This window comes from Salmo salar, chromosome ssa17 (assembly GCF_905237065.1).
Source record: "Salmo salar chromosome ssa17, Ssal_v3.1, whole genome shotgun sequence".
Lineage (NCBI taxonomy): Eukaryota > Metazoa > Chordata > Actinopteri > Salmoniformes > Salmonidae > Salmo > Salmo salar.
The window spans coordinates 3,707,196-3,730,802 of NC_059458.1; the positions used below are offsets into that span (position 1 = coordinate 3,707,196).

The 23,607-nt window shown below is 46.7% G+C and overlaps 1 protein-coding gene across 1 annotated transcript in view; it reads left to right on the forward strand.

Annotated features, from left to right (window-relative positions):
* The window catches only part of LOC106561243 (kielin cysteine rich BMP regulator), a 39,473-nt gene that overhangs the window by 9,751 nt on the left and 6,115 nt on the right, over positions 1-23,607 (forward strand). The window contains 36 exon segments of the mRNA XM_014124978.2: positions 8,044-8,117; positions 8,233-8,326; positions 8,412-8,494; positions 8,649-8,742; positions 8,905-8,984; positions 9,096-9,181; positions 9,271-9,349; positions 9,523-9,622; positions 9,720-9,805; positions 10,005-10,098; positions 10,215-10,361; positions 10,452-10,558; positions 10,650-10,743; positions 10,858-11,031; positions 11,439-11,521; positions 11,681-11,774; positions 11,866-12,048; positions 12,270-12,440; positions 12,533-12,706; positions 12,822-12,904; positions 13,288-13,378; positions 13,578-13,660; positions 15,753-15,926; positions 16,112-16,291; positions 16,461-16,591; positions 16,780-16,886; positions 16,889-16,945; positions 19,824-19,906; positions 19,992-20,085; positions 20,204-20,377; positions 21,071-21,153; positions 21,235-21,355; positions 22,841-22,923; positions 23,073-23,172; positions 23,284-23,372; positions 23,478-23,574. Coding sequence (XP_013980453.2) covers positions 8,044-8,117; positions 8,233-8,326; positions 8,412-8,494; positions 8,649-8,742; positions 8,905-8,984; positions 9,096-9,181; positions 9,271-9,349; positions 9,523-9,622; positions 9,720-9,805; positions 10,005-10,098; positions 10,215-10,361; positions 10,452-10,558; positions 10,650-10,743; positions 10,858-11,031; positions 11,439-11,521; positions 11,681-11,774; positions 11,866-12,048; positions 12,270-12,440; positions 12,533-12,706; positions 12,822-12,904; positions 13,288-13,378; positions 13,578-13,660; positions 15,753-15,926; positions 16,112-16,291; positions 16,461-16,591; positions 16,780-16,886; positions 16,889-16,945; positions 19,824-19,906; positions 19,992-20,085; positions 20,204-20,377; positions 21,071-21,153; positions 21,235-21,355; positions 22,841-22,923; positions 23,073-23,172; positions 23,284-23,372; positions 23,478-23,574 — 3,927 coding nt within the window.

Below are 23,607 nucleotides of genomic sequence, written 5' to 3' on the forward strand. Positions count from 1 at the left end.
GCATTGCTGTAGAATTGCATGCTAGTTAGTGTTGTAGATTTCTCCTGAGATGTAAATAGTGTGTAGTGATCTGCTGTGGGGTAGTGCTGTATAATAGTTAGAGCTGTGTTGGTAAACAATCTGGGTTGAGTTTTCCAAAGCCTTCATAGCTAAAGTTGTACTTTTCTCTCAAGGACTGAGACCCAAGTTACTCTGAAAGTCGATTTATGGTCAATCTGAGATCTGCAGTGGCCATATAGCATTTACAGCAAAGCGGCCTCTGCAGAAGTCAGAACATTCATACTTATTGCACTTCGGGGTGCTGTCATACGCATCCAATAAATTGGTCTGCACCACACAATTCGTAGTGATTCAGGGATAATCTCTTTAGCCTTCCAGCTAATTACGAGCAACTGCCTAAACGAAAAGACAAAACCTTACCTCTTCTGAGATGTTGGAGTCCGTTTCTCTCTCATGCCTGGTGCAGCTAGGTTGTTGAAAGAAAAACTCCAGTTTAGCAACAAGGTTTTCTGGAAACTCACCACTGCTTTGCAGTACTTAATGCCTAACATTAGACTAGCATTGTCCTGATGTTTAATGGAGAATTCTGCACTGGGTTAGGGAGGGTAAAAGGCGCTGTGTGTGTGTGTGTAGGCATGCTGGCAGCCCCGTCCAGAGGGCAGCTGTAGAGGTCAGAGTTCACCTCAGCGTCGCTGGTCCTTCAGCCCCGCCCATGGCCGCTGTGACCACTTCCTGTTCTGCACAGGAAACAGCAACAACAACTTCCGCTCCCTCGAGGCCTGTCAGGAGCAGTGCATGATGGGAGCCTGCTGCTTCCGCCTGCCCAAACCGAGCCCTCTCGTTGGCTACGACAGCCAGGGCAATGGTCGCCATGGATACAACACAACCTCCAACCAGGAGCAGAGTGGAAGGGGCCAAAAGGAGGAAGAGGCATGGTTTGGAGAAATAACTGACAAGAGGACATTGGAGGAGGACGGATCTGATCACTTTGGTTACCAGTGGTTCAACCTGACCAGGCCAGACCAGCAGAGAGAAAGAAAGGAGGAGAGAGGGAGAGAGAAAAATGCTAGTGGGTTTGACGGGACGGATGCTGATTTCACCTACAGCTGTGAGTACCTGTCTGTGTCAGCCTGTCAGGCCAGGGTCAGGGACCTGCAGGGAGAGGGAGAGGCTGTGAGTTTCTCCCCCGGCCAGCGCTGCTCTGAGGTGGGTTGCGTCCACGCCTGTGGCTGCCTCTACCATAGCCTGCCATGGAGCTACGGGGAGGGGTTCAGGCATGGCTGTGAAGAGTGTTTGTGTGATCAAAGCGGAGCGGTGCAGTGTGGGTGTAGTCAACTGACACAGCGGAAGGAGATACGAGACCTGACCCTGAAAGAGAGACGCCAGTACCAACGAGCCATCAGGAGGCTCTACGCACAGCCAGGTACACCTGTGTACAGCTAACTCCCAACTAGCTAGGTACACCTGTGTACAGCTAACTCCCAACTAGCTAGGTACACCTGTGTACAGCTAACTCCCAACTAGCTAGGTACACCTGTGTACAGCTAACTCCCAACTAGCTAGGTACACCTGTGTACAGCTAACTCCCAACTAGCTAGGTACACCTGTGTACAGCTAACTCCCAACCAGCTAGGTACACCTGTGTACAGCTAACTCCCAACCAGCTAGGTACACCTGTTTACAGCTCACTCCTAACTAGCTACTGTAGGTACACCTGTTTACAGCTCACTCCTAACTAGCTACTGTAGGTACACCTGTTTACAGCTCACTCCTAACTAGCTACTGTAGGTACACCTGTTTACAGCTCACTCCTAACTAGCTACTGTAGGTACACCAGTTTCTCCTGACAGAGCTGGTGTAACTGAGTCAGGTTTGTAGGCCACCTTGCTCGCACAGGCTTTTTCAGTTCTGCCCACATATTTTCTATAGGATTGAGGTCAGGGCTTTGTGATGGCCACTCCAATACCTTGACTTTGTTGTCCTTAAGCCATTTTGCCAGAACTTTGGAAGAATGCTTGGGGTCATTGTCCATTTGGAAGACCCATTTGTGACCAAGCTTTAACTTCCTGACTGATGTGTTGAGATGTTGCTTCAATATATCCACATACTTTTCCTCCCCTCATGATCCCATCTATTTTGTGAAGTGCACCAGTCCCTCCTGCAGCAAAGCACCCCCACAACATGATCCTGCCACATCCCGGCTTTACGGTTGGGATGGTGTTCCTCGGCTTGCAGGCCTCCCCCTTTTTCCTCCAAACATAACGATGGTCATTATGGCCAAACAGTTCTATTTTTGTTTCACCAGACCAAAGGACATTTCTCCAAAAAGTACGATCTTTGTCTCCATGTGCAGTTGCAAACCGTAGTCTGGCTTTTTTATGGCGGTTTTGGAGCAGTGGCTTCTTCCTTGCTGAGCAGCCTTTCAGGTTATGTCGATATAGGACTCGTTTTACTGTGGATATAGATACTTTTGTACCTGTTTCCTCCAGCATCTTCACATTGTCCTTTGCTGTTGTTCTGGGATTGATTTGCACTTTTTGCACCAAAGTTCGTTCATCTCTAGAACGCGTCTCCTTCCAGAGCCATATGACGGCTGCGTGGTCCCATGGTTTTTATACTTCCGTATTATTGTTTGTACAGATGAACGTGGTACCTTCAGGCGTTTGGAAATTGCTCCCAAGGATGAACCAGACCTGGCTGATTTATTTTGATTTTCCCATGATGTCAAGCAAAGAGGCACTGAGTTTGAAGGTAGGCCTTGAAATACATCCACAGGTACACCTCCAATTGACTCAAATGATGTCAATTAGCCTAAAAGAAGCTTCTAAATCCATTACATCATTTTCTGGAATTTTCCAAGCTGTTTAAAGGCACAGTCAACTTAGTGTATGTAAACTTCTTACCCACTGGAATTGTGATACAGTGAAATAATCTGTCTGTAAACAATTGTTGGAAAAAGTATGTGTGTCATTCACAAAGTAGATGTCCTAACCGACTTGCGAATTCAGTTAGAAGGACATCGCCGTTGCATCTTCTAGTTGCATGTTCTGATAAGATAAATAAACATAAATGTGATTTCTGTCATTCTAAGCATCGTGGGTGGACGCCCTAATCAGGTTACGCACCCAATTCATATGGGTCTGGTAAATTTTTCAAATGTCCGTTAAATTAAAAGGCTGACGGTCAAATGTCTCGCGCCACATCTTCCTAACAGAAACCCTGGATACCTGTACAGCTAACTCCCTAGCTAGCTAGGTACACCTGTACAGCTAACTCTCTAGCTAGCTAGGTACACCTGTATAGCTAACTCCTTACTAGCTAGGTACACCTGTATAGCCAACTCCCTAGCTAGCTAGGCACACCTGTACAGCTAACTCCCTAGCTAGCTAGGTACACCTGTATAGCTAACTCCCTACTAGCTAGGTAAACCTGTATAGCTAACTCCTTACTAGCTAGGTACACCTGTATAGCTAACTGCCTACTAGCTAGGTACACCTGTATAGCTAACTCCCTACTAGCGAGGTACACCTGTATAGCTAACTGCCTACTAGCTAGGTACACCTGTATAGCTAACTCCCTACTAGCGAGGTACACCTGTATAGCTAACACCCTACTACTCTGGTATCCGTTTACAGCTTTAAATTAAAATGCTTCCGGTGAAATGTCCCTAACGGAAACCCTGGGACACCTGTATAGCTAACTCCCTAGCTAGCTAGGCACACCTGTATAGCAAACTCCCCACGAGCTAGGTACACATGTATAGCTAACTCCCTACTAGCCTGGTATACCTTTACAGCTAATGCTAACTCTAATAACCAGGTACACCGGTACAGCTTACTCTAGTAGCTAGATAGACTTGTACAGCTAACTCTACTAGCTAGGTACACTTGTACAGCTAACTCTACTAGCTAGGTACACTTGTACAGCTAACTCTACTAGCTAGGTACACTTGTACAGCTATCTCTACTAGCTATGTACACTGTACAGCTTACTCTACTAGCTAGATACACTTTTACAGCTAACTCTACTAGCCAGGTACTCATATACAACTCTTTACTACCAAAGTGTACAGCTAACTGAGATTTGTTCTCTATTATACCTTGGATCAGTCTTGTTTTCATGTTGGTTTTTCTGTAGGTGTATGGGACGGTTTCACCAAGCTGAGAGCTGAGTTCTCCCCTCAGGCTGGTGGCCACACCTACTTCCTGCCCTGGCAGCGCTACTTCCTGCGGGTGGTGGAGCAGGAGCTCCAGGCTGTGTCGTCATGCCAACTGGGTGTTCCGTACTTCGAGTGGACGGTCGACTCTGGGGATCTTTTGACCTCAGCTGTCTGGCAGGCCGAGATTTTTGGAGGAGACGGAGAGAGAGAGGGGAATGGCGAGAGGGAAAGGGATGAAGAGAGGGATAGAGCGAGTGAGGGGGATGGAGAGCAAGAGAGCAACTCTGTCTCAGGCTGTGTCCCCCACCACTCCTTCCAGGGCTTGTCTGCACGGTTCCACTGGTCCCCCTGTCTACGACGGAGCTTCAACACCTCGGTCAGCCTCATGATTTTACAATGTTTTGAAGATGTATTCACTATGAAATGATTACTGTATGTCATTGCTAAAGGTCATTAAAGTGATCTTTATTTGTCTGTCATGTTTTCCTCTGACGTTGTCCCTTGGTCTCAGCAGGTGTCTGTGCCTGACGCGGTGAGCGTCCAGAGGCTACTGTCCCAGGGAAACTTCCTGTTGTTCTCCCAGGCTCTGCAGGGGCTGTCTGGGCTATTTAGGCTCTGGGTGGGGGGCCACATGGCCTCTCCTCTGGCCGCCTATGACCCCCCTCTACCTCTCACACGCCGCTTTCATCGACAAGCTCTGGACACACTGGCAGGACAGGCACAGAGACGTGCACACTCATGAAGAAGCTCATGGGCACACTCACCTACACACCCAGTACCCGGTGAGGCAGCGCCACGTCAAGATGAAGCCGTTCGGCATTGCTCCTGATGATGTGATGTCTTCACGGGAACAACTGTGTGTGGTGTATGTACCCATAACCCTCGGAGCTCCCTGCAATGTGACATCATCACTCCTTGCCGAAAGAGGGAAGGGCCGCCACAGAGGAGCGAAAGACACTGCCAGCTATCACAGAAAGAGACAAGATACACAAAACAACCATAAACATAGCACCTATGATTACAATGCACAAGGCTATGATGGCTTTGACCACAGTGGTTACAATCGCAATGGATATGACAGACAAGGTTTCAACCGCATGGGCTGGGACCGGCTTGGTTACAATAGGGATGGTTTGGACCGTGACCACATCGACAAAGAGGGCTATGACATTTCTGGATACAACCGCTATGGGTTTGACCGCCACAATGTTACATGGTTCGGGATGCGCTGGGATGGATTGTTTATGAGGGAGGAGGAGAGAGAAGAGGAGACTCAGGGGGAGAAAGAGAAGGAGAGTGAGGTGAGAGAGGAGAGTGGAGAGGAGGAGGAGAGAGAAAGAGAGAAGGTTATGTCAGAGCTCTTTAGCGACAGTGGCTACAGTGTTTATGGTTTCGACCCCTTTGGTTTGGACCGGGGTGGTTTTGATGCATTTGGATTTCGACCAGACGGTTACGATAAGGACAGCTGTAACTGGTTCTACAACGGACCGCACTACCTACGGTTCTACTACCACACCCAACAGCAGCTAATTTCAACCAATCAACACACTCTTAACCACATTACAAGAACCTGCTCTCCAATCACAGCCCTGCCTCAGCACTGGCCTTTGCAGGATTGGATGGCTCTGGATCAAGAGGAGAGCCAAGCCCTGATTGGTCAGCTGGAGCGGGAGTGGGCAGGACAGAAGCATTCTGATAACTACTACACCCACAAGGTGATGTCACAGAGGGGACGGGACATTTGGCTGCCAATCACCCCAGACAGCAGGTAACCATCGGTCAATTAGAGAGGGGATGTAAACAGCAACCAATGAGTATTGAATATATCTCTTTAGAGTAGAAGTTGTTCTTGTATCTTCTCATAGGTTTGTGTGTGTGTTGTAGGTTTTGTTTTGAACTACACTGGTTCTCCGGTTGTCCTCTTGGCTCTGCCCCCTTGACCTGCCCTGACCTCTGCCGTGAAGCACGTTGTCTTGGTAACCCGATGGCTGAGTGTCGTTTGCGGAACTGTGGCTCCTGCTTTACTGAGTGGCTTGACCCAACCACCGGAGCGTACGTCATCTGCCAGGGCTGGTAACCAGTGCTGACCGGCGCCCATGTCATTCAGCTTAGTGGAAGATGACTAGAAAATGCTTTTTGTCATGAAAAACTAATGCAGTTCGACATTAGAGCTTTCATTACCAAGGCGGGTTACCAAGTCTGGAGATAGGACACTTTTCTCTTTCTGGAATACACGTTGATGATGGGTTGGAATGAAAGCCTGCACACCCTGTTGCACTTCCTTTGAATATTTAACTGAAGTAGGAGATATTTAGATATCAGGAGGTGTAATCAATGTACCACACTGTATTAGATAAAGGGAGTGAATGTTTCTAGTGTTCTTTTTGCTGCTTTTCTTCATCTATTACGCTGTTTACCCACCACATGATATTCACCACATACACACACACATACGCACACACACACACCCTGGTATTCGTAAAATGTGTCTTTGTTCTGTCATGTTTCCTATAGAAATGAAAAGGTTACTTACTTTTCAAGCAAGTTCCATTTCCACACACACACATATTCACACAGTAGGCCGGTATATGTCGAATGGGTCTCTGTTCTGTCATGTTCCCTATAGAAACGACCCTGTTGGAATGTACTGCAAACATGATATTATGCCTTCAATCTCTCTCTCTCTCTCTCTCTCTCTCTCTCTCTCTCTCTCTCTCTCTCTCTCTCTCTCTCTCCCATCTCTCTCCCCCTCTATCTCTCTCCGTCTTCTCTTCATTTCTCTTTCCATCCCTCACACTCTCTCATTCCTACCTCTCTCTCTTATCTTCTGTCTTAATCAGTCTTTCTTTTTCTTTCCCCAGCCTCTCTGTCTACTGTCTTTGTCTCCTCTTGTTTTTTCTGTCCATCTTTCTTTTCTGTCCGTCTTTTCTCTCTTAATTGTTTCTGATGGCATCCAGCCGAACACACACACACACACACACACACACACACACACACACACACACACACACACACACACACACACACACACACACACACACACACACACACAGTCAGTCACTCTTATGCAGACACAAACACGCACTCATACACTCTTTGATCTTTCTGCGTTGGCCTGCATGCTCGGATGAGTGGCGGAAATGCTTTCTGGCACAGTTGGTGGGCTGCCTCACACACACACACACACACACACACACACACACACACACACACACACACACACACACACACACACACACACACACACACACACACACACACACACACACACAAACTGTTGCTCTGACAAGTCAATTGTGTGTTAATGTACTCACCGGGGCAGTCTCTAACTCTGTACCACGGCAGGCACCTCTGTTTATGGTTACAGCTGTAAAACATCTCTCTCTGTGTGTGTGTGTGTGTGTGTGTGTGTGTGTGTGTGTGTGTGTGTGTGTGTGTGTGTGTGTGTGTGTGTGTGTGTGTGTGTGTGTGTGTGTGCGCATGTGTGTGTGTGTGTTATATGAGCAGCATGCTGTTGTGTCATTACTAAAGAGGAAAGCCAGATGTTCTGGAGAGAGCGGAGAGAGAATTAGAGGGATAGAGAGTTGGAGGGAGAAAGAGGGAGGGAGGGAGGGAGGGAGGGAGAAAGAGGGAGGGAGGGAGGGAGGGAGAAAGAGGGACGGAGGGAGGGATATCACACAGAAACACACATTCCAATTACCAGGGTATTATTTATTCTTAGGTCTGATTGTTTGTCAGATAGATACTGCTGACAACTAGACACTCACCCAAACACACCCATCATAAACACACACATACTTGCTAGCATGTGGACATGGACAGATACGAGTACACAGAACAAACATACACACACCTCCCTAACCTCTCTCTCTTTCTGTCTGTAGGGTGTAAGTTAGATGGTCGTCCCTATAATTCCTCTATCAACACCATTGACGGCTGCCAGACCTGCACCTGCAAGGTGAATATGTCTGCCATACACTGACACATACAGTACGTACCAACATACACTTCAACACTTACATACATTGACTAAATTAGGATTCTTTGCTCTTTCTTTCTGTGGGATGTGCTAGGAGGGTAGTATGGTGTGTTCCCCACCTTCCTGCCCCCCCATCGACTGCTCTGAACAGGAGACACTTCATGGAGAGTGCTGCCCTCGCTGTAGAGGTTTGTTTAATTCATACACTCTGACAGAAGCAATCATGTGTTCTTATTACTGACATATGCATTTATTTGTGATGGGTGTCTGTAGGTTGTATCCATACAGGCATCCATTACCACGACAGAGCTAAATGGAGACCATCAGAAAACCCCTGTAGTCTCTGTTACTGTCAGGTGAGTCTCTTTCTCACTTGCTTCCTTTCTTTCTCCTTCTTTCTCTCTCTCTTTTGTTCTTTCTATTTCTCATAATCCACTAGAGATGGCTTCATGTGCTGACAGGAATGTACTTTTACTGTAGATTAATTTCCTGACCTTTAACTTTTGCCAGGAGGGTGTTGTTAAATGTGAGACAGAGAGGTGTAGCCCTCCATGTCGGAACCCTTCCTCCGCACCACCCAATACCTGCTGCCCAGTCTGCCACGGTGAGACACCCTGTCTGCGTGTGCGTGCGTGCGTGTGTGTGTGTGTGTGTGTGTGTGTGTGTGTGTGTGTGTGTGTGTGTGTGTGTGTGTGTGTGTGTGTGTGTGTGTGTGTGTGCGTAGAATTGAGTATACAGTGACAGTGTGTGATTATGTGTGTTTCAGGTTGCAGAATGAATGGCCAGGACTTCCTGAATGGAGCCCAGGTCCCTAGTGTAGAGCGCTGTCAGGAGTGTGTGTGTATGGTAAGACTGTGAGAGAGCTCTGTGTCTCTGTATGTCAAATATTTGTGCATTCAGTATGTGTCTAAAACAGACCCTGACGTGTGTGTGTGTGTTTCTCCTCTCTCTCCTCAGAATGGAGATGTCCTCTGCTCGCCTCGACCCTGCCCTGCCATTTCCTGTCCCAACTCTGTCCGTCGCCCCGGAGACTGTTGCCCACGGTAACACACACATAAAACCTCCAGTATCGTAGCTGTAGTAGCACATGTAGTTAAATATACATCATCTTTCGCCTGTGTGTGTGTTCTAGGTGTGAGCAGTGTGAGTATGACTCTCAGGTGTTGATGTTCCCCTCCAGGACAGATCCCTGTCTCCGCTGCCATTGCTCTGTGAGTACTGACTGTGTGTGTGGGCGTGTTCAAGTCGGGAATCAGTATGGCCACAACAAAAAAGTTACATATTGGAAGTCTATGAATAGGCTGTTGAGGTGTCATTTGATGCGTTTCTCTCTCTCCTATAGGCTGGAAAGTTGTCATGTGATATGTATCTCTCTTACCAATAGGCTGGAGAGGTGTCATGTGAGCGTATGGATGCATCATGTCCTCCTCTGCGTTGTAGCCACCCTGCGACGCCTAGAGGACAGTGCTGTCCCACCTGTGATCGTGAGTTCAGCCTGCCGCAGTCTTTACACTCTAACTTCTAGCCTTCACCACTACCTATCCATCCCACCTCTGTGTGTGTGTGTGTCTGTCTCTGCAGAGTGTGAGTACGAGAGGAGAGTCTACGTTAATGGTAACGTTTTTAACCCAGCTGGAAGTGGACCCTGTGTCCAGTGCAGCTGCAAGGTGGGTCTGAACTCACACACACAGATAGACATACACACATTGATGCACATACTAACAAACAAACATAAGTTTGTGTGTGTGTGTGTGTGTGTGTGTGTGTGTGTGTGTGTGTGTGTGTGTGTGTGTGTGTGTGTGTGTGTGTGTGTGTGTGTGTGTGTGTGTGTGTGTGTGTGTGTGTGTGTGTGTGTGTGTGTATCAGGATGGAAATGTGAGGTGCCAAGAGGAGAGGTGTCCTCCGGTCCAATGTTCCAACCCCATCAATGACCCCCAGTTCTGCTGCCCCATCTGCAAAGGTACCACATATTATTTTGCAACATTGATAACATCCTATACATACCAGAGATAAAGACAGGAATATATCTTGACATAATCAATCCTACACCCCCCCCCTCTCTTTTTTTTTCTATAGTGTGTGTGTTGGAGGGGTTGAAGTATGAGGAGGGTTCTCAGTGGCAGGCCGAGGGCTGCTCCAGCTGTACCTGTCTAAACGGAGAAGTGGTGTGTACATACACACACTGTCCCCCCACTGCCTGCACACACCCCACCAAGAGCACCGGTAAGACTGTGTGAGTGTGCATGTCTGTCTGAGTGTATTTATTTGAAATGGCTATCTTTCTTTTCCATTCTCTTTTTCCTTTCTCTCTAGGTTTGTGCTGTGCAGAGTGTGAACGCTGTACCTTCCATCAGCGTATCTATAGCAACAGACAAACCTTTACACACCCCGACCAGCCCTGTCATACCTGCACCTGTCTGGTGAGAGGACACACACACAGCCAAACATACACACACACATAACATACTGCAACATAAAATTGCATAACATGGTCCTACCCCCACTCCCCAGGAGGGTACGGTGCAGTGTGTGAGGAGAGCCTGTCCCCCCCTGAACTGTTCCAACACACACACACCGCACGGAGAGTGCTGCCCTAAATGCCCAGGTACTCTTCGCCTAAAACACACACACACATATATTAACACCCACATATATTAACCTTGTAAATGCAAAACACCTGTGTTGTCTAAGTGTATTTCTGCCTTTGTGTTTGTTCCAGACTGTTCCTTTGAGAACCGTGTGTTTGTGGACGGCGAGGTATTCCCCAGCCCGGTGAGTGTGTGTGAGGAGTGTGTGTGTGTGTCAGGGAGGGTTGACTGCCACGCATCAGAATGCCCCCGGCCTCACTGCACCACCCCCCTCCCAGGGACCTGCTGCCAGAACAACTGTAACGGTACGCACACACACACACACACGCACGCACGCACGCACGCACACACACACACACACACACACGTAGGCATACACACACACACACACACACACACACACACACACACACACACACACACACACACACACACGCGCGCGCACGCACGCAGGCATGCGCACACACACACACACACACACACGTAGGCATACACACACACACACACACACACACACACACACACACACACACACACACACACACACACACACACACACACACACACACACACACACACACACACACACACACGCACGCGTAGGCATGCATACACACACACACACACACACACACACACACACACGTAGGCATACACACACACACGTGTATAGTGTCAAACCATGTCTAAGTAAAGAACACCCTTTTTGCAGGGTGTAGCTACGCTGGGAAAGAGTACCCCAACGGACAAGAGTTCCTCCATCCCACTGACAACTGCAGGACCTGCCACTGTATCGTAAGAATACACACATCACCACCAATGTTGAGGGTTAGCTGTAATCCAGTGTTTTACCCATTCTAAAACGACCATCCTACTGTAGCTCAAGGTTTGAGTGACAGTCCCATATGCCTAAAACCATGAACCTGTTAGGCCCATACCTTGTGTGTGTTGTAGAATGGTAACGTCCAGTGCTTGATGAGGAGGTGTCCACCGCTGGGGTGCTCCATCCCCAACCTGCTGCCTGGAGAATGCTGCCCCCAATGCCCAGGTACGCAACTACAGCCAGGGACAAAGATTGACTCATTTAAATCAAAGTAAATGTATTATTTGGTGTCATAAATGATTCTGTGTCTGTGCAGTCCCCCCTGCTGACTGTGTGTATGAGGGTCGGCCCTACAGACACACTGAGCGTTTCTACGACCCCACTGACCCCTGTCAATCATGCCTCTGCACCAATGGGACGTCTCGATGTCAGCGCAAGCCCTGCCCCCTCGCTCACTGCTCACACCCCATACAGCAGGAGTGCTGCAGGACCTGTGACGGTACGACACTTCATACAGTTTACATAACATGACATTATACTTCATACAGCCTGCAGGGCATGACATTACACTTCATACAGCCTGCATGGCATGACATTACACTTCATACAGCCTACATAACATGACATTGCACTTCATACAGCCTACATAACATGACATTACCCTTCATATAGCCTACATAACATGATATTATACATACAGCTCACATGTGTGTGTTTCAGGCTGTCTGTATGAGGGTCAGGAACGGGCCAATGGGGAGTCGTGGGGTGATGTGTCGGACCCATGTGGAGTGTGTGTGTGTCGCGAGGGTTCTGTCCACTGTGAGAGGAAACGCTGCCCTGCTGTCAGCTGTCCCTACCCCATACAGAGAGAGTGCTGCCTAGCCTGTGATGGTGAGACACCTTGTGGGATATTGTGTGTGTGTCTAAATCAGTCTCTGATTAGAGGGGAAGGACTAAACCCTTCTCTCGCTCTCTCTCTGCAGGCTGTATGTATGGGGGTAAGGAGTATCCTGATGGCTATGAGTTTCTCAGTGGAGAGGACCCGTGTCGAGTGTGTACGTGTTACGTAGGTGATGTGGTGTGTAGCCAGCTACCCTGCTACCAGGACTGCACACACCCTTACAAGCCACCTGGCCAGTGCTGCGGCGAGTGTAACCGTGCGTACACACACACACCTCATACACACACCGTATGTCAGTGTTCCTCTAAGTAACATATTTACAATGTTTCTCCTTTAGACATGGTTTCTATGGCAATTTCTTCCTGTGACAGGTTGTTCCCATGGCAATGTGGTCCTCATCAGCGGCCAGTCAATCCCTGACCCTACTGACCCCTGCTCAGAATGTACCTGCCAGGTAACACACACACACACACTATTTAGTGTTTAATACACAATGGAAAGAAAGTATACCCAAACAAGCATCAGCTAAGCTTGAACAAAAACGTAATAAGGTGCTCAACAGAGGGACTTGAAAATTATTACCCCAGGACACTTCGCCAAAATTATTACCCCAGGACACGACAGATGATTGCCCAGGAAAATAAAGAAAAAGGATCACTCTGTTTCTGCATAGATCTGATTATTTATTGACTGGACATACATTCAGGCTTACGTTTCGGCGTAATCACCTTCATCAGACACCTATATGTACTTTGTATGTGTAACTTTATTTTAATATTTTTATCTCTCTCCCACTCTCTCTCCTCTCTATATCTCTCTCTCTCTCTCTGTCTGTAGGGTGGATCAGTGAGGTGTGTGAAGAAGTTGTGTCCTCCAGCCTCCTGCTCTCATCCTGTCACCAGCCCCTGTGGCTGCCCCGTGTGTGACGGTACTCTACCCACTATAACATATCTGTCTGTCTGTCTTTATTTCTTTCTGTCTGACACTGACATTATGTTTTTGTTCTGTGTGTATGTCTGCCTGCGCGTGTGTGTGTGTGTGTGTGTGTGTGTGTGTGTGTGGTGTGTGTGTGTGTGTGTGTGTGTGTGTGTGTGTGTGTGTGTGTGTGTGTGTGTGTGTGTGTGTAGGCTGTGTGTTCCAGGATGGGGCTTACGTTGATGGACAGGTCTTCCCTGGAACCAGAGGAACGTGTGATGACTGCACATGCTCAGTGAGTGGTCAAGTATCAGGGTCAGAGTTCAGGGTGGGGTCAAGGTTAAGTGGCTGCGTTTGCAATCCTCTTTCTGCGCATGTGCGAGATTCTCTACTTTACAACTCCCTCCCATATCAAACACAAGCAGGACTCAGACAGGCAGTCTAAATAGCGATGTGATGCTCTTTTTTTATCATCATTGCAAACATTGGCTAAGCAGGAAGCAGACAGGGAGTCAAAGTATTAGTGTTCTTTTTATTTTATTTAGCAGTTGTATGTTATTTGTGGTTAAAACGCAGATTGTTTTTGCCCCAAAGCAATGTGTAGACTGCACTGTAAAACCGAATACGTTCTGGCTACTCAAACATTTTGAGGAAACCGATGACCTAAAAAATGACTGGATAAGAAAGTTAAATAGCTGAAGTGAACAGTACTACCTTCATATGAGTAATACAAATGCCGTTTTTTAATTAAGGTATACTTAAATTTAATGCCCTCACTAAGCCACGACTCCCAATAATTTACCAGTGTGCCGTGCCTTTTCGATTGAATTGTAGAGTTACCACCCATGACTGCATTTGTTATTGACAGAGACATGGTTGTTGAATTCGTTCATTTTGTCTGGTGGCCGTCACCAAGTGAGTTCCTAAGTGAATTATTATCAGTATAATTTAACCATTACATACAGTACATGTATAATTTAACCATTACATACAGAGCGACTTACATTTCATACATTATTTATTTATTTATTTTATTTTAATTATTTTTTCCAGTACGGGAAAAAAATACAAAATGTATGAAATGTATGCATTCACTACTGTAAGTCGCTCTGGATAAGAGCGTCTGCTAAATGACTAAAATGTAAAATGTATATCATAAGGCCTTATACAGTGGCCTGAAACTCATAGTTCACAGGGCACATCAGGCCTGCAAAATTCCACAAACTTTCACAAAAACAATTCCAGTAATCTTCCAACCAGGATTTCTGGAAAACCTGGGACATTTACCAGAATTGTACAACCCTAATTATAAATCACATTATGCTAGCTTGCAAATTGATGTGTAATTCCTAAGTTATATTCACCTGCAACCTGCATCCATAATGACTGCCAGGGTTAAGAACAGTGGGAGGAAACTACCTAAGCCATTTAAACTGGAACAACCATTTCAGTAATGGGTGCAAAAATTCTATGATTGGATTCATTTAGAAAAATGTATCTTAACATTTAATTAATCAATCACTCAATGTACATGCAAAAACACAGATATAAAAATGTTTTAAAAAAAATCTACCTCCAGTAGAGCATGCTGGGAAAAAAGTTAATTTGTTATCATATCTATAAAAAATGTAGTTGGTGTGACTTCTCATTTAGTTTTGAGTCAGTACCACATAAACATTTTAAGTAATAATGACTTTTCATTGACTTTTGAATACAACTTACGACAAGTGTTTGAGTAAAAAATTCCTTGGGGTTTACAGTGTGCGTCCCGATTGTGCTACTGCAATATCCTTAGTTACAACAGAAAGAGAAGGTTGCCTAAAAAATATACATATATTTTGGAACGTTCATTCAAATCGCTGCAGGTTTTTATGTCGGCTGTTCATAAATATGAGGCAGAGACGTAGGCTACATCAGGGTTACCCAATCTCGGTCCTTGGGCCCCCCCTGGGTACATGTTTTGTTTTTTGCCCTAGCACTACACAGCTGATTCAATTAACCCACTCATCATCAAGCTTTGATTATTTGAATCAGCTCTGTAGTGCTAGGGCAAAAACAAAACGTGCACCCAGGGGGGTTCCTAGGAGGAGTTTGGGAAACTCTGGGCAACATTATCATGTCCATCAAATTGGTTGATAGGAAGGGTCCAGAAGAGGGTGAGTAAAGTGAGAAACGTGAAGTGGAGGGTGATGTGTGCGTAAAGTAACACATGCGCAACCTCTGTCAACAAGTTACCGTGTGGAAAAAAGACAAATAATTGCTCCATGTCAGTTAGACATCTGATCCAGTATTTGTGTGTTCATGTTTGCATTGATATGTTGTGTGACGGCTGTCGATGTGTTTTCTTGTGTTTGTGTGCGTTTACATGTGTGTGTATGTGTGTGTAGAGAGGAGAGGTAGTGTGTGTGAAGCGGAGGTGTCCTGCTGTGTCCTGTCCACACCCTGCGCTGGACGGTTGTGCGTGCGGTGTGTGTGATGGCTGTCGCTTCAACGGACGAGACTGTTCCAATGGAGAACGCTTCTCACACCCCTCAGACCACTGTCAACGCTGCACATGCCTGGTACACACATACACACTTCATACACACATACACTATATCTGTATGTGACCAACCTTCGATACTCCACTGAGATCAAACTTAGGCAGTAATGGGGCTAACACAAATCTTCAGGTCCCTGGCGAGACACGATGTTATTACTATATTTGCTCTAGTTTTGGTCAATATTTCCATGTTGCTGTGTGTAGAACGGTGGTGTGGTGTGTGTGTCTGGGTCGTGCCCGCCTGTGGTGTGTGCGCGTCCTGTGGTCCCTCCAGGGGAGTGCTGCCCCATCTGCACAGGGGTGTGCCTTTACCAGGGGGAGGAGTTTCAGTCTGGGGCCTCCTTCACCCCACCCATTGACCCCTGCTCCACCTGCAGCTGTTTGGTGAGAAGACAGCTTTATCTCATCCCCTATCCCTCCCTCTATCTCTGTGAAGTCTGTCTATCCTCTTATATCACTGTTTCCCAGCTGTTCCATATTTGTTCTATCCCACACCTCTGTCCCATCTTTTTCTCCCTTTGTCTTTCTCGCTCTCTCCCCCCTCTCTCTCTAGAACGAGGTGGTGAAGTGTCATAAAAAGCTGTGTCCTGTTCAATGTTCCCACCCCCTCCCCTTTGAATCATCCAATGGCTGCTGTCCACTCTGTGAGGCCTGCCTCTACGGGGGTGTGGTCTACTCTAACAGGTAGGTCTAATTCCACACACACCCTCTGACACGCTGACACACCACACACACACACACACACACACACACACACACACACACACACACACACACACACACACACACACACACACACACACCTTCACTGTTATGTCTAGGCCCTGTGACAAGCTGGATGTCTGTAAACACTCTCCTCACTCCCCTAACAGACAAACCTTCACCCCAGCAGCCACACCCCTCACCCCAGGGCTAGCCAATCCCTGTCAGCGCTGTACCTGTGTGAGGGGGAGTGTGACTTGCATGCCCCTCTTCTGCCCCCCACCTCCTGCCCCCAACCAATCACACTGCCAGGAGACTGCTGCCCGCAGTGTGCAGGTAAACCCACAAACTGAATGAAAACATGGAATATTTCATGTTTTCCAAAAAATCAAATCACATTTTATTGGTCATATACACATGGTTAGCAGATGTTATTGTGAGTGAAGCAAAATGCTTGTGTTTCTAGTTCCGACAGTGCAGCAATATCTAACATGTAATCTAACAATTCCACAACAACTACCTAGTACACACAAATCTAAGTAACGGAATTGAATATATACATATAAATATATAGATGAGCAATGACAGAGCGGCATAGGCAAGATGCAATAGATGATATAAAATACAGTGTATACATATGAGATGAGTAATGCAATATATGTAAACATGATTAAAGTGGCATTATTAAAGTGACTAGTGATCCATTTATTAAACTGGCCAATGATTTCAAGTATATATGTAGGCAGCAGCCTCTCTGTCTTAGCGATGGCTGTTTAACAGTCTGATGGCCTTGAGATAGAATCTGTTTTTCAGTCTCTCGGTACCAGCTTTGATGCAGCTGTACTGACCTCGCCTTCTGGATGATAGTGGGGTGAACAGGCAGTGGCTCGGGTGGTTGTTGTCCTTGATGATCTTTTTGGCCTTCCTGTGACATCGGGTGCTGTGGGTGTCCAGGAGGGCAGGTAGTTTACCCCCGGTGATGCATTGTGCAGACTGCACCATCCTCTGGAGAGCCTTGCGGTTGTGGGCGGTGCAGTTGCCGTACCAAGCGGTGATGCAGCCCAACAGGATGCTCTCAGGTGTGCATCTGTAAAAGTTTGTGAGAATTTTAGGTGACAAGCCAAATTTCTTCAGCTTCCTGAGGTTGAAGAGGCACTGTTGCTGTTGCTCTTTCTTCACCACACTGTCTGTGTGGGTGGACCATTTCAGTTTGTCCGTGATGTGTACAACGAGGAACTTAAAACTTTCCACCTTCTCCTCTACTGCCCTGTCGATGTGGATAGGGGGGTGCTCCCTCTGCTGTTTGCTGAAGTCCACAATCATCTCCATTGTTTTGTTGATGTTGAGTGAGAGGTTGTTTTGCTGACACCACACTCCGAGTGCCCTCACCTCCTCCCTGTAGGCTGTCTCGTCGTTGTTGGTAATCAAGCCTACTACTGTTGTGTCATCTGCAAGCTTGATGATTGAGTTGGAGGCGTGCATGGCCACGCAGTCATGGGGAACAGGAAGTACTGGAGGGGGCTGAGCATGCAACCTTGTGGGGCCCCAGTGTTTAAGAATCATCAAAGTGGAGATGTTGTTTCCTACCTTCACCACCTGGGGGCGGCACGTCAGGAAGTCCAGGACCCAATTGCATAGGGCGGGGTTGAGACCCAGGGCCTCAAGCTTAATGATGAGCTTGGAGGGTACTATGGTGTTGAATGCTGAGCTATAGTCAATGAACAGCATTCTTGCATAGGTATTCCTCTTCTTCAGATGGGATAGGGCAGTGTGAAGTGTTATGGCGATTGCATCATCTGTGGAACTATTGGGGCGGTAAGCAAATTGAAGTGGGTCTAGGGTGACAGGTGAGGTGGAGACGATATGATCCTTGACTAGCCTCTCAAAGCACTTCATGATGACAGAAGTGAGTGCTAATGGGCGATAGTCATTTAGTTCAGTTACCTTTGCCTTCTTGGGTACAGGAACAATGGTGGCCATCTTGTAGCATGTGGGGACAGCAGACTGGGATAGGGAGGGATTGAATATGTCCGTAAACACACCAGCCAACTGGTCTGCGTATGCTCTGAGGACGTGGCTAGGGATGCCGTTTGGGCCAGCAGCCTTGCGAGGGTTGACACGTTTAAATGTCTTACGCTGGCCATGGAGAAGGAGAGCCCACAGTCCTTGGTAGCGGGCCACGTCGGTGGCACTGTATTATCCTCAAAGCAGGCAAAGAAGGTATTTAGTTTGTCTGGAAGCAAGACGTCGGTGTCTGTGACGTGGCTGGTTTTCTTTTTGTAGTCTGTGATTGTCTGTAGACCCTGCCACATACGTCTTGTGTCAGAGCCGTTGAATTGCGACTCCACTTTGTCTCTATACTGACATTTCGCTTGTTTGATTGCCTTGTGGAGGGAATAACTACACTGTTTGTATTCGGCCATAATCCCAGTCACCTTAACAAGGTTAAATGCGGTGGTTTGCGCTATCAGTTTTGTGCAAATGCCACCATCTATCCACGGTTTCTGGTTAGGGTAAGTTTTAATAGTCATGGTGGGTACAACATCTCCACTGCACTTCCTTATAAACTCACTCACTGAATCAGGGTATTCGTCGATATTATTCTCTAAGGCTACCCGGAACATGTCCCAGTCCACGTGACCAAAACTATCTTGAAGCGCGGATTCTGATTGGTCAGACCAGCGTTGAATAGTTCTTAACACGGGTACATCCTGTTTGAGTTTCTGCCTACAGGAAGGAGGCGCAAAATGGAGTCGTGGTCAGATTTGCCAAAAGGAGGGCGGGGGAGGGCCTTATATGCATCGCGGAAGTTAGAGTAGCAGTGATCCAGAGTTTTGCCAGCACGAGTACTACAGTCAATTTGCTGATATAAATTAGGTAGCCTTGTTCTCAAATTTGCTTTGTTAAAATCCCCAGCTACAATAAATGCACCCTCAGGATATATGGTTTCCAGTTTGCATAAAGTCCAGTGAAGTTCCTTGAGGGCCGTCGTGGTATCGGCTTGACGGGGGATATACACGCTGTGACAATAACCGAGGAGAAATCTCTTGGGAGATAATACGGTCGGCATTTGATTGTGAGGAATTCTAGGTCAGGTCAACAAAAGGACTTGAGTTCCTGTATGTTGTTACAATTACACCATGCAACTATTTTGCAGGTTACGGTGCATTAGAAAACTTTCCTGTTAAACTCCCTGTGTGTTTGTTTCTCTCAGTGTGTGTATACCAGGGTGAGGAGTACAGTGACGGACAGCAGTGGAATCCCAGCTCCAACCTCTGCACAGCATGTACTTGTCAGGTTAGACTGTATCTCCTCTCTCTTTCTTGCGTGTGTGTGCAGGTGTCTGCGGCGTATGTGTGTGTATAATGTGTCTTTGTTCCAGGCAGGGAAGGTGCAGTGTGTGGGTCCAGAGTGTCCTAAGCTGACCTGTATGCACCAGCTGACAGAACCAGGAACGTGCTGTCCTCGCTGCAGAGGTAAAACACCAGCTTGGGCTTTGTATTTGCCTCCCATATATTTAACAAGTTATTGGTCAGGTTTACACAATTTAGCACGCTCTGTGGATGCAAAATGTTATGTGTGCGTGTATCTCAGGGTGTGTGTATGACGGAGAGGAGCATGCTGAGGGCAGTAGCTGGTTTGCAGATTCTACTCCCTGTATGAGCTGTATGTGTGTGGACGGAGTGACCACCTGCTCGGAGGTTCGCTGTCTGTCCCCCTGCATCAACACCGTCACTGTACCTGGGGAGTGCTGCCCTGTGTGTGCAGGTAACTATAATACACACACACCCTGTTTACCTTCTGTGTTCCTCTGTTTAGTTCAGTGTCTCTGTGTGTGTTTGGTCAGACTGTGATCAGTGTCTCTGTGTGTGTTCGGTCAGACTGTGATCAGTGTCTCTGTGTGTGTTTGGTCAGACTGTGATCAGTGTCTCTGTGTGTGTTTGGTCAGACTGTGATCAGTGTCTCTGTGTGTGTTTGGTCAGACTGTGATCAGTGTCTCTGTGTGTGTTTGGTCAGACTGTGTTCAGTGTCTCTCATTGTGTTTGGTCAGACTGTGATCAGTGTCTCTGTGTGTGTTTGGTCAGACTGTGATCAGTGTCTCTGTGTGTGTTTGGTCAGACTGTGATCAGTGTCTCTGTGTGTGTTTGGTCAGACTGTGTTCAGTGTCTCTGTGTGTGTTTGGTCAGACTGTGATCAGTGTCTCTGTGTGTGTTTGGTCAGACTGTGATCAGTGTCTCTGTGTGTGTTTGGTCAGACTGTGATCAGTGTCTCTGTGTGTGTTTGGTCAGACTGTGATCAGTGTCTCTGTGTGTGTTTGGTCAGACTGTGATCAGTGTCTCTGTGTGTGTGTTTGGTCAGACTGTGTTCAGTGTCTCTGTGTGTGTTTGGTCAGACTGTGTTCAGTGTCTCTGTGTGTGTTTGGTCAGACTGTGATCAGTGTCTCTGTGTGTGTTTGGTCAGACTGTGTGTTTGAGGGCAGAGTGTACGGTCCAGGAGACAGCTTCCACCCTGCAGATGACCCCTGTCACATCTGCACCTGCGAGGTACTACACACACACACACACACACACAGCGTGTCTAGATACAGTATTGTAGCAGGTGATGTCATTGTTTCCTGTGTCCAGGTGATGCCAGATGGAGAGCAGCACCTGAGGTGTTACCGTAAGCAGTGTCCCAGCCTGGTGGACTGTGTTAAAAGCAACATCCTGTTCTCTGGACCAGACTCCTGCTGCCCTGTCTGCGCACGTCAGTACACATACACACACATCAGTTTAACACACGCACACAAACACTATTTTTCTTTCTCTCTCTCTCTCTCTCTCTCACTCTCTCTCACTCTCTCACTCTCACTCTAAAGCTTCCAGTAACCTGTGTTAATGAGGCAGGGGTTGACTTATAACCGATTTAGGGTCATGAAATATTGTGTGGATGAAGGGTGGATGGCGGGCTGGTTGAATAAAGAGAAACAATACTTTAAAAAATCTAAACATTTATCAAATGTATATACTGTATAGACTACCTTGAGGTTTTTCTTTCATTATTTTAGGCTTCTGGCATTAGGACATAAGCCTAAGCTTTAGGCCTAACTGTACGAGCGCCAAAGGACAATGTCAGAGTTCAATAAGAGAAAAGCTGTGAAATGAAGAGATTAAAATAAAGAGAAGGAAGGGCCATAAAAGTATTGTTTGAGAAAGATTTGGTGAAATGGTAGAAGTTGATGATGGCTGTGCCGGGCTACAGTATGTTATATGTGATGATTGTGAGGCGATATACAAATTTGACAGTCTCAAGAAGGGGACTTCAAAATAGGCCTATAGCACATCAAGGGAACTGCCTACTGTTCAGATGGGTTAAATGGAAACTGAAATCTGGACACTGACTGTAGGTCTATAACCTTTGACATAGCCTTAATATTAACTCCTGCAGAATTAAGCATTTGTTGCTGTAAAATTATACACTATCAAGGCAATTTTTACTCAGGAACAGGAGTGGAGAATTATTATTTATTTCAGCGTCTTGAGAGAATGTGCATGCACAGTTAGATACCGTCTGTAGAGGTGCTATTTTTATCAGCATCATAAAAGCTAATAGTATTTCAACCACAGAAAATATGCATCCAAGCCAAACTGAAATCTTATCCAAAACATGTTGGGTTGTTTTCACAGCTTTCTATTTCCTGACAACCGGTCAAACTGATGTCATTTGGAAATCTTCAACAGAATTTGTATTTTTTTATTGCATGTTCTCCCCGGTCCCTAAACGTCTTTGCTCCACAAAAGAAGCAGAGATGATAGAGAACTTTACCGATGTCAACTAGATTGAAGCATTAATTCTATCAATTCATGATATTATTCTGGTGAGCAATGGTTTATTTAGTCTATAAGGGCAACATACTTATATAATGACAGAAGAGAAGCTGCATAATCTAATTAAGTTGACTAACAAATAGCCTACCAATATGTTGTAAATTATAAACAGAAATAAATCTAAATCAGTCAAAAAAAATCCTCCACCCTCTGTCAAAATATTGTTCCGCCGTCTCTGACTGTAGCCTACAGGACATGTTTCTATATGAACAAGTTCGGGTTGGGTTCAGGCCTCACATCTTCACTTTATCACATATAGTTGGGCAGTTGCGGATGGGTTATTAGCAATTGCAGGCGGGTGCGGGTGAACAAACAGATGACCCGCCCACCACTAACCTGTGTGTGTGTGCACGCGTTTGTGTAGAGCCCCTCAGTAACTGCACGGCCACTCTGATCGGTAACGAGGTCCTGGCTACAGACGACCCCTGCTTCACCTGCCAGTGCAAGGTACAATGGCAACAACCCCTGACCTGTGTTTGTCTGTTTAAAGCTGTATATTGTGTGTAGGAATAGTGGTATAATAATATAAAGCTGTGTATTGTGTGTTGGACTAGTGATATATAACCTGTATCCCTGTGTGTTGTTGCGTTGATCAGGACCTGACATGGACGTGTCTACACCAGAGCTGCCCCCCTCTCAGCTGCCGCCCTGAAGAACACCACACACCCCCTGATTCCTGCTGCCCCATCTGTGACGGTATACGCTCAACCCTACCCCGTTTTCATACACCCTAAACCCCATCTCTCAAACACCCAACCTTAACCTCAAAACCCTGTGGTCAAGTGTGTGTGTGTGTGTTTCTTTCAGAGTGTGTTATCGAGGGTGGGAAGAGGCATGTGTCTAATGGTGAGAGCTGGACAGACAGTGAAGATGAGTGCGTCACATGTACCTGTAATGTAAGTTACACAAACACACATGCACACGTACACACGTGCGCTAAAACACTCACAGAATCGCACAAATGGCACAAATGTCCATTGTTGTATGTGTGTGTATTCTAGCTGGGTTACATTGAGTGCAGTATAGAGGAGTGTGTTCCTGTGGAGTGTGAGCAGGTCAGAATGAAGACTCCTGGAAAATGCTGTTACGAGTGCCAAGGTACCGCTTCTACAGTACTCGCTAACCACTAAA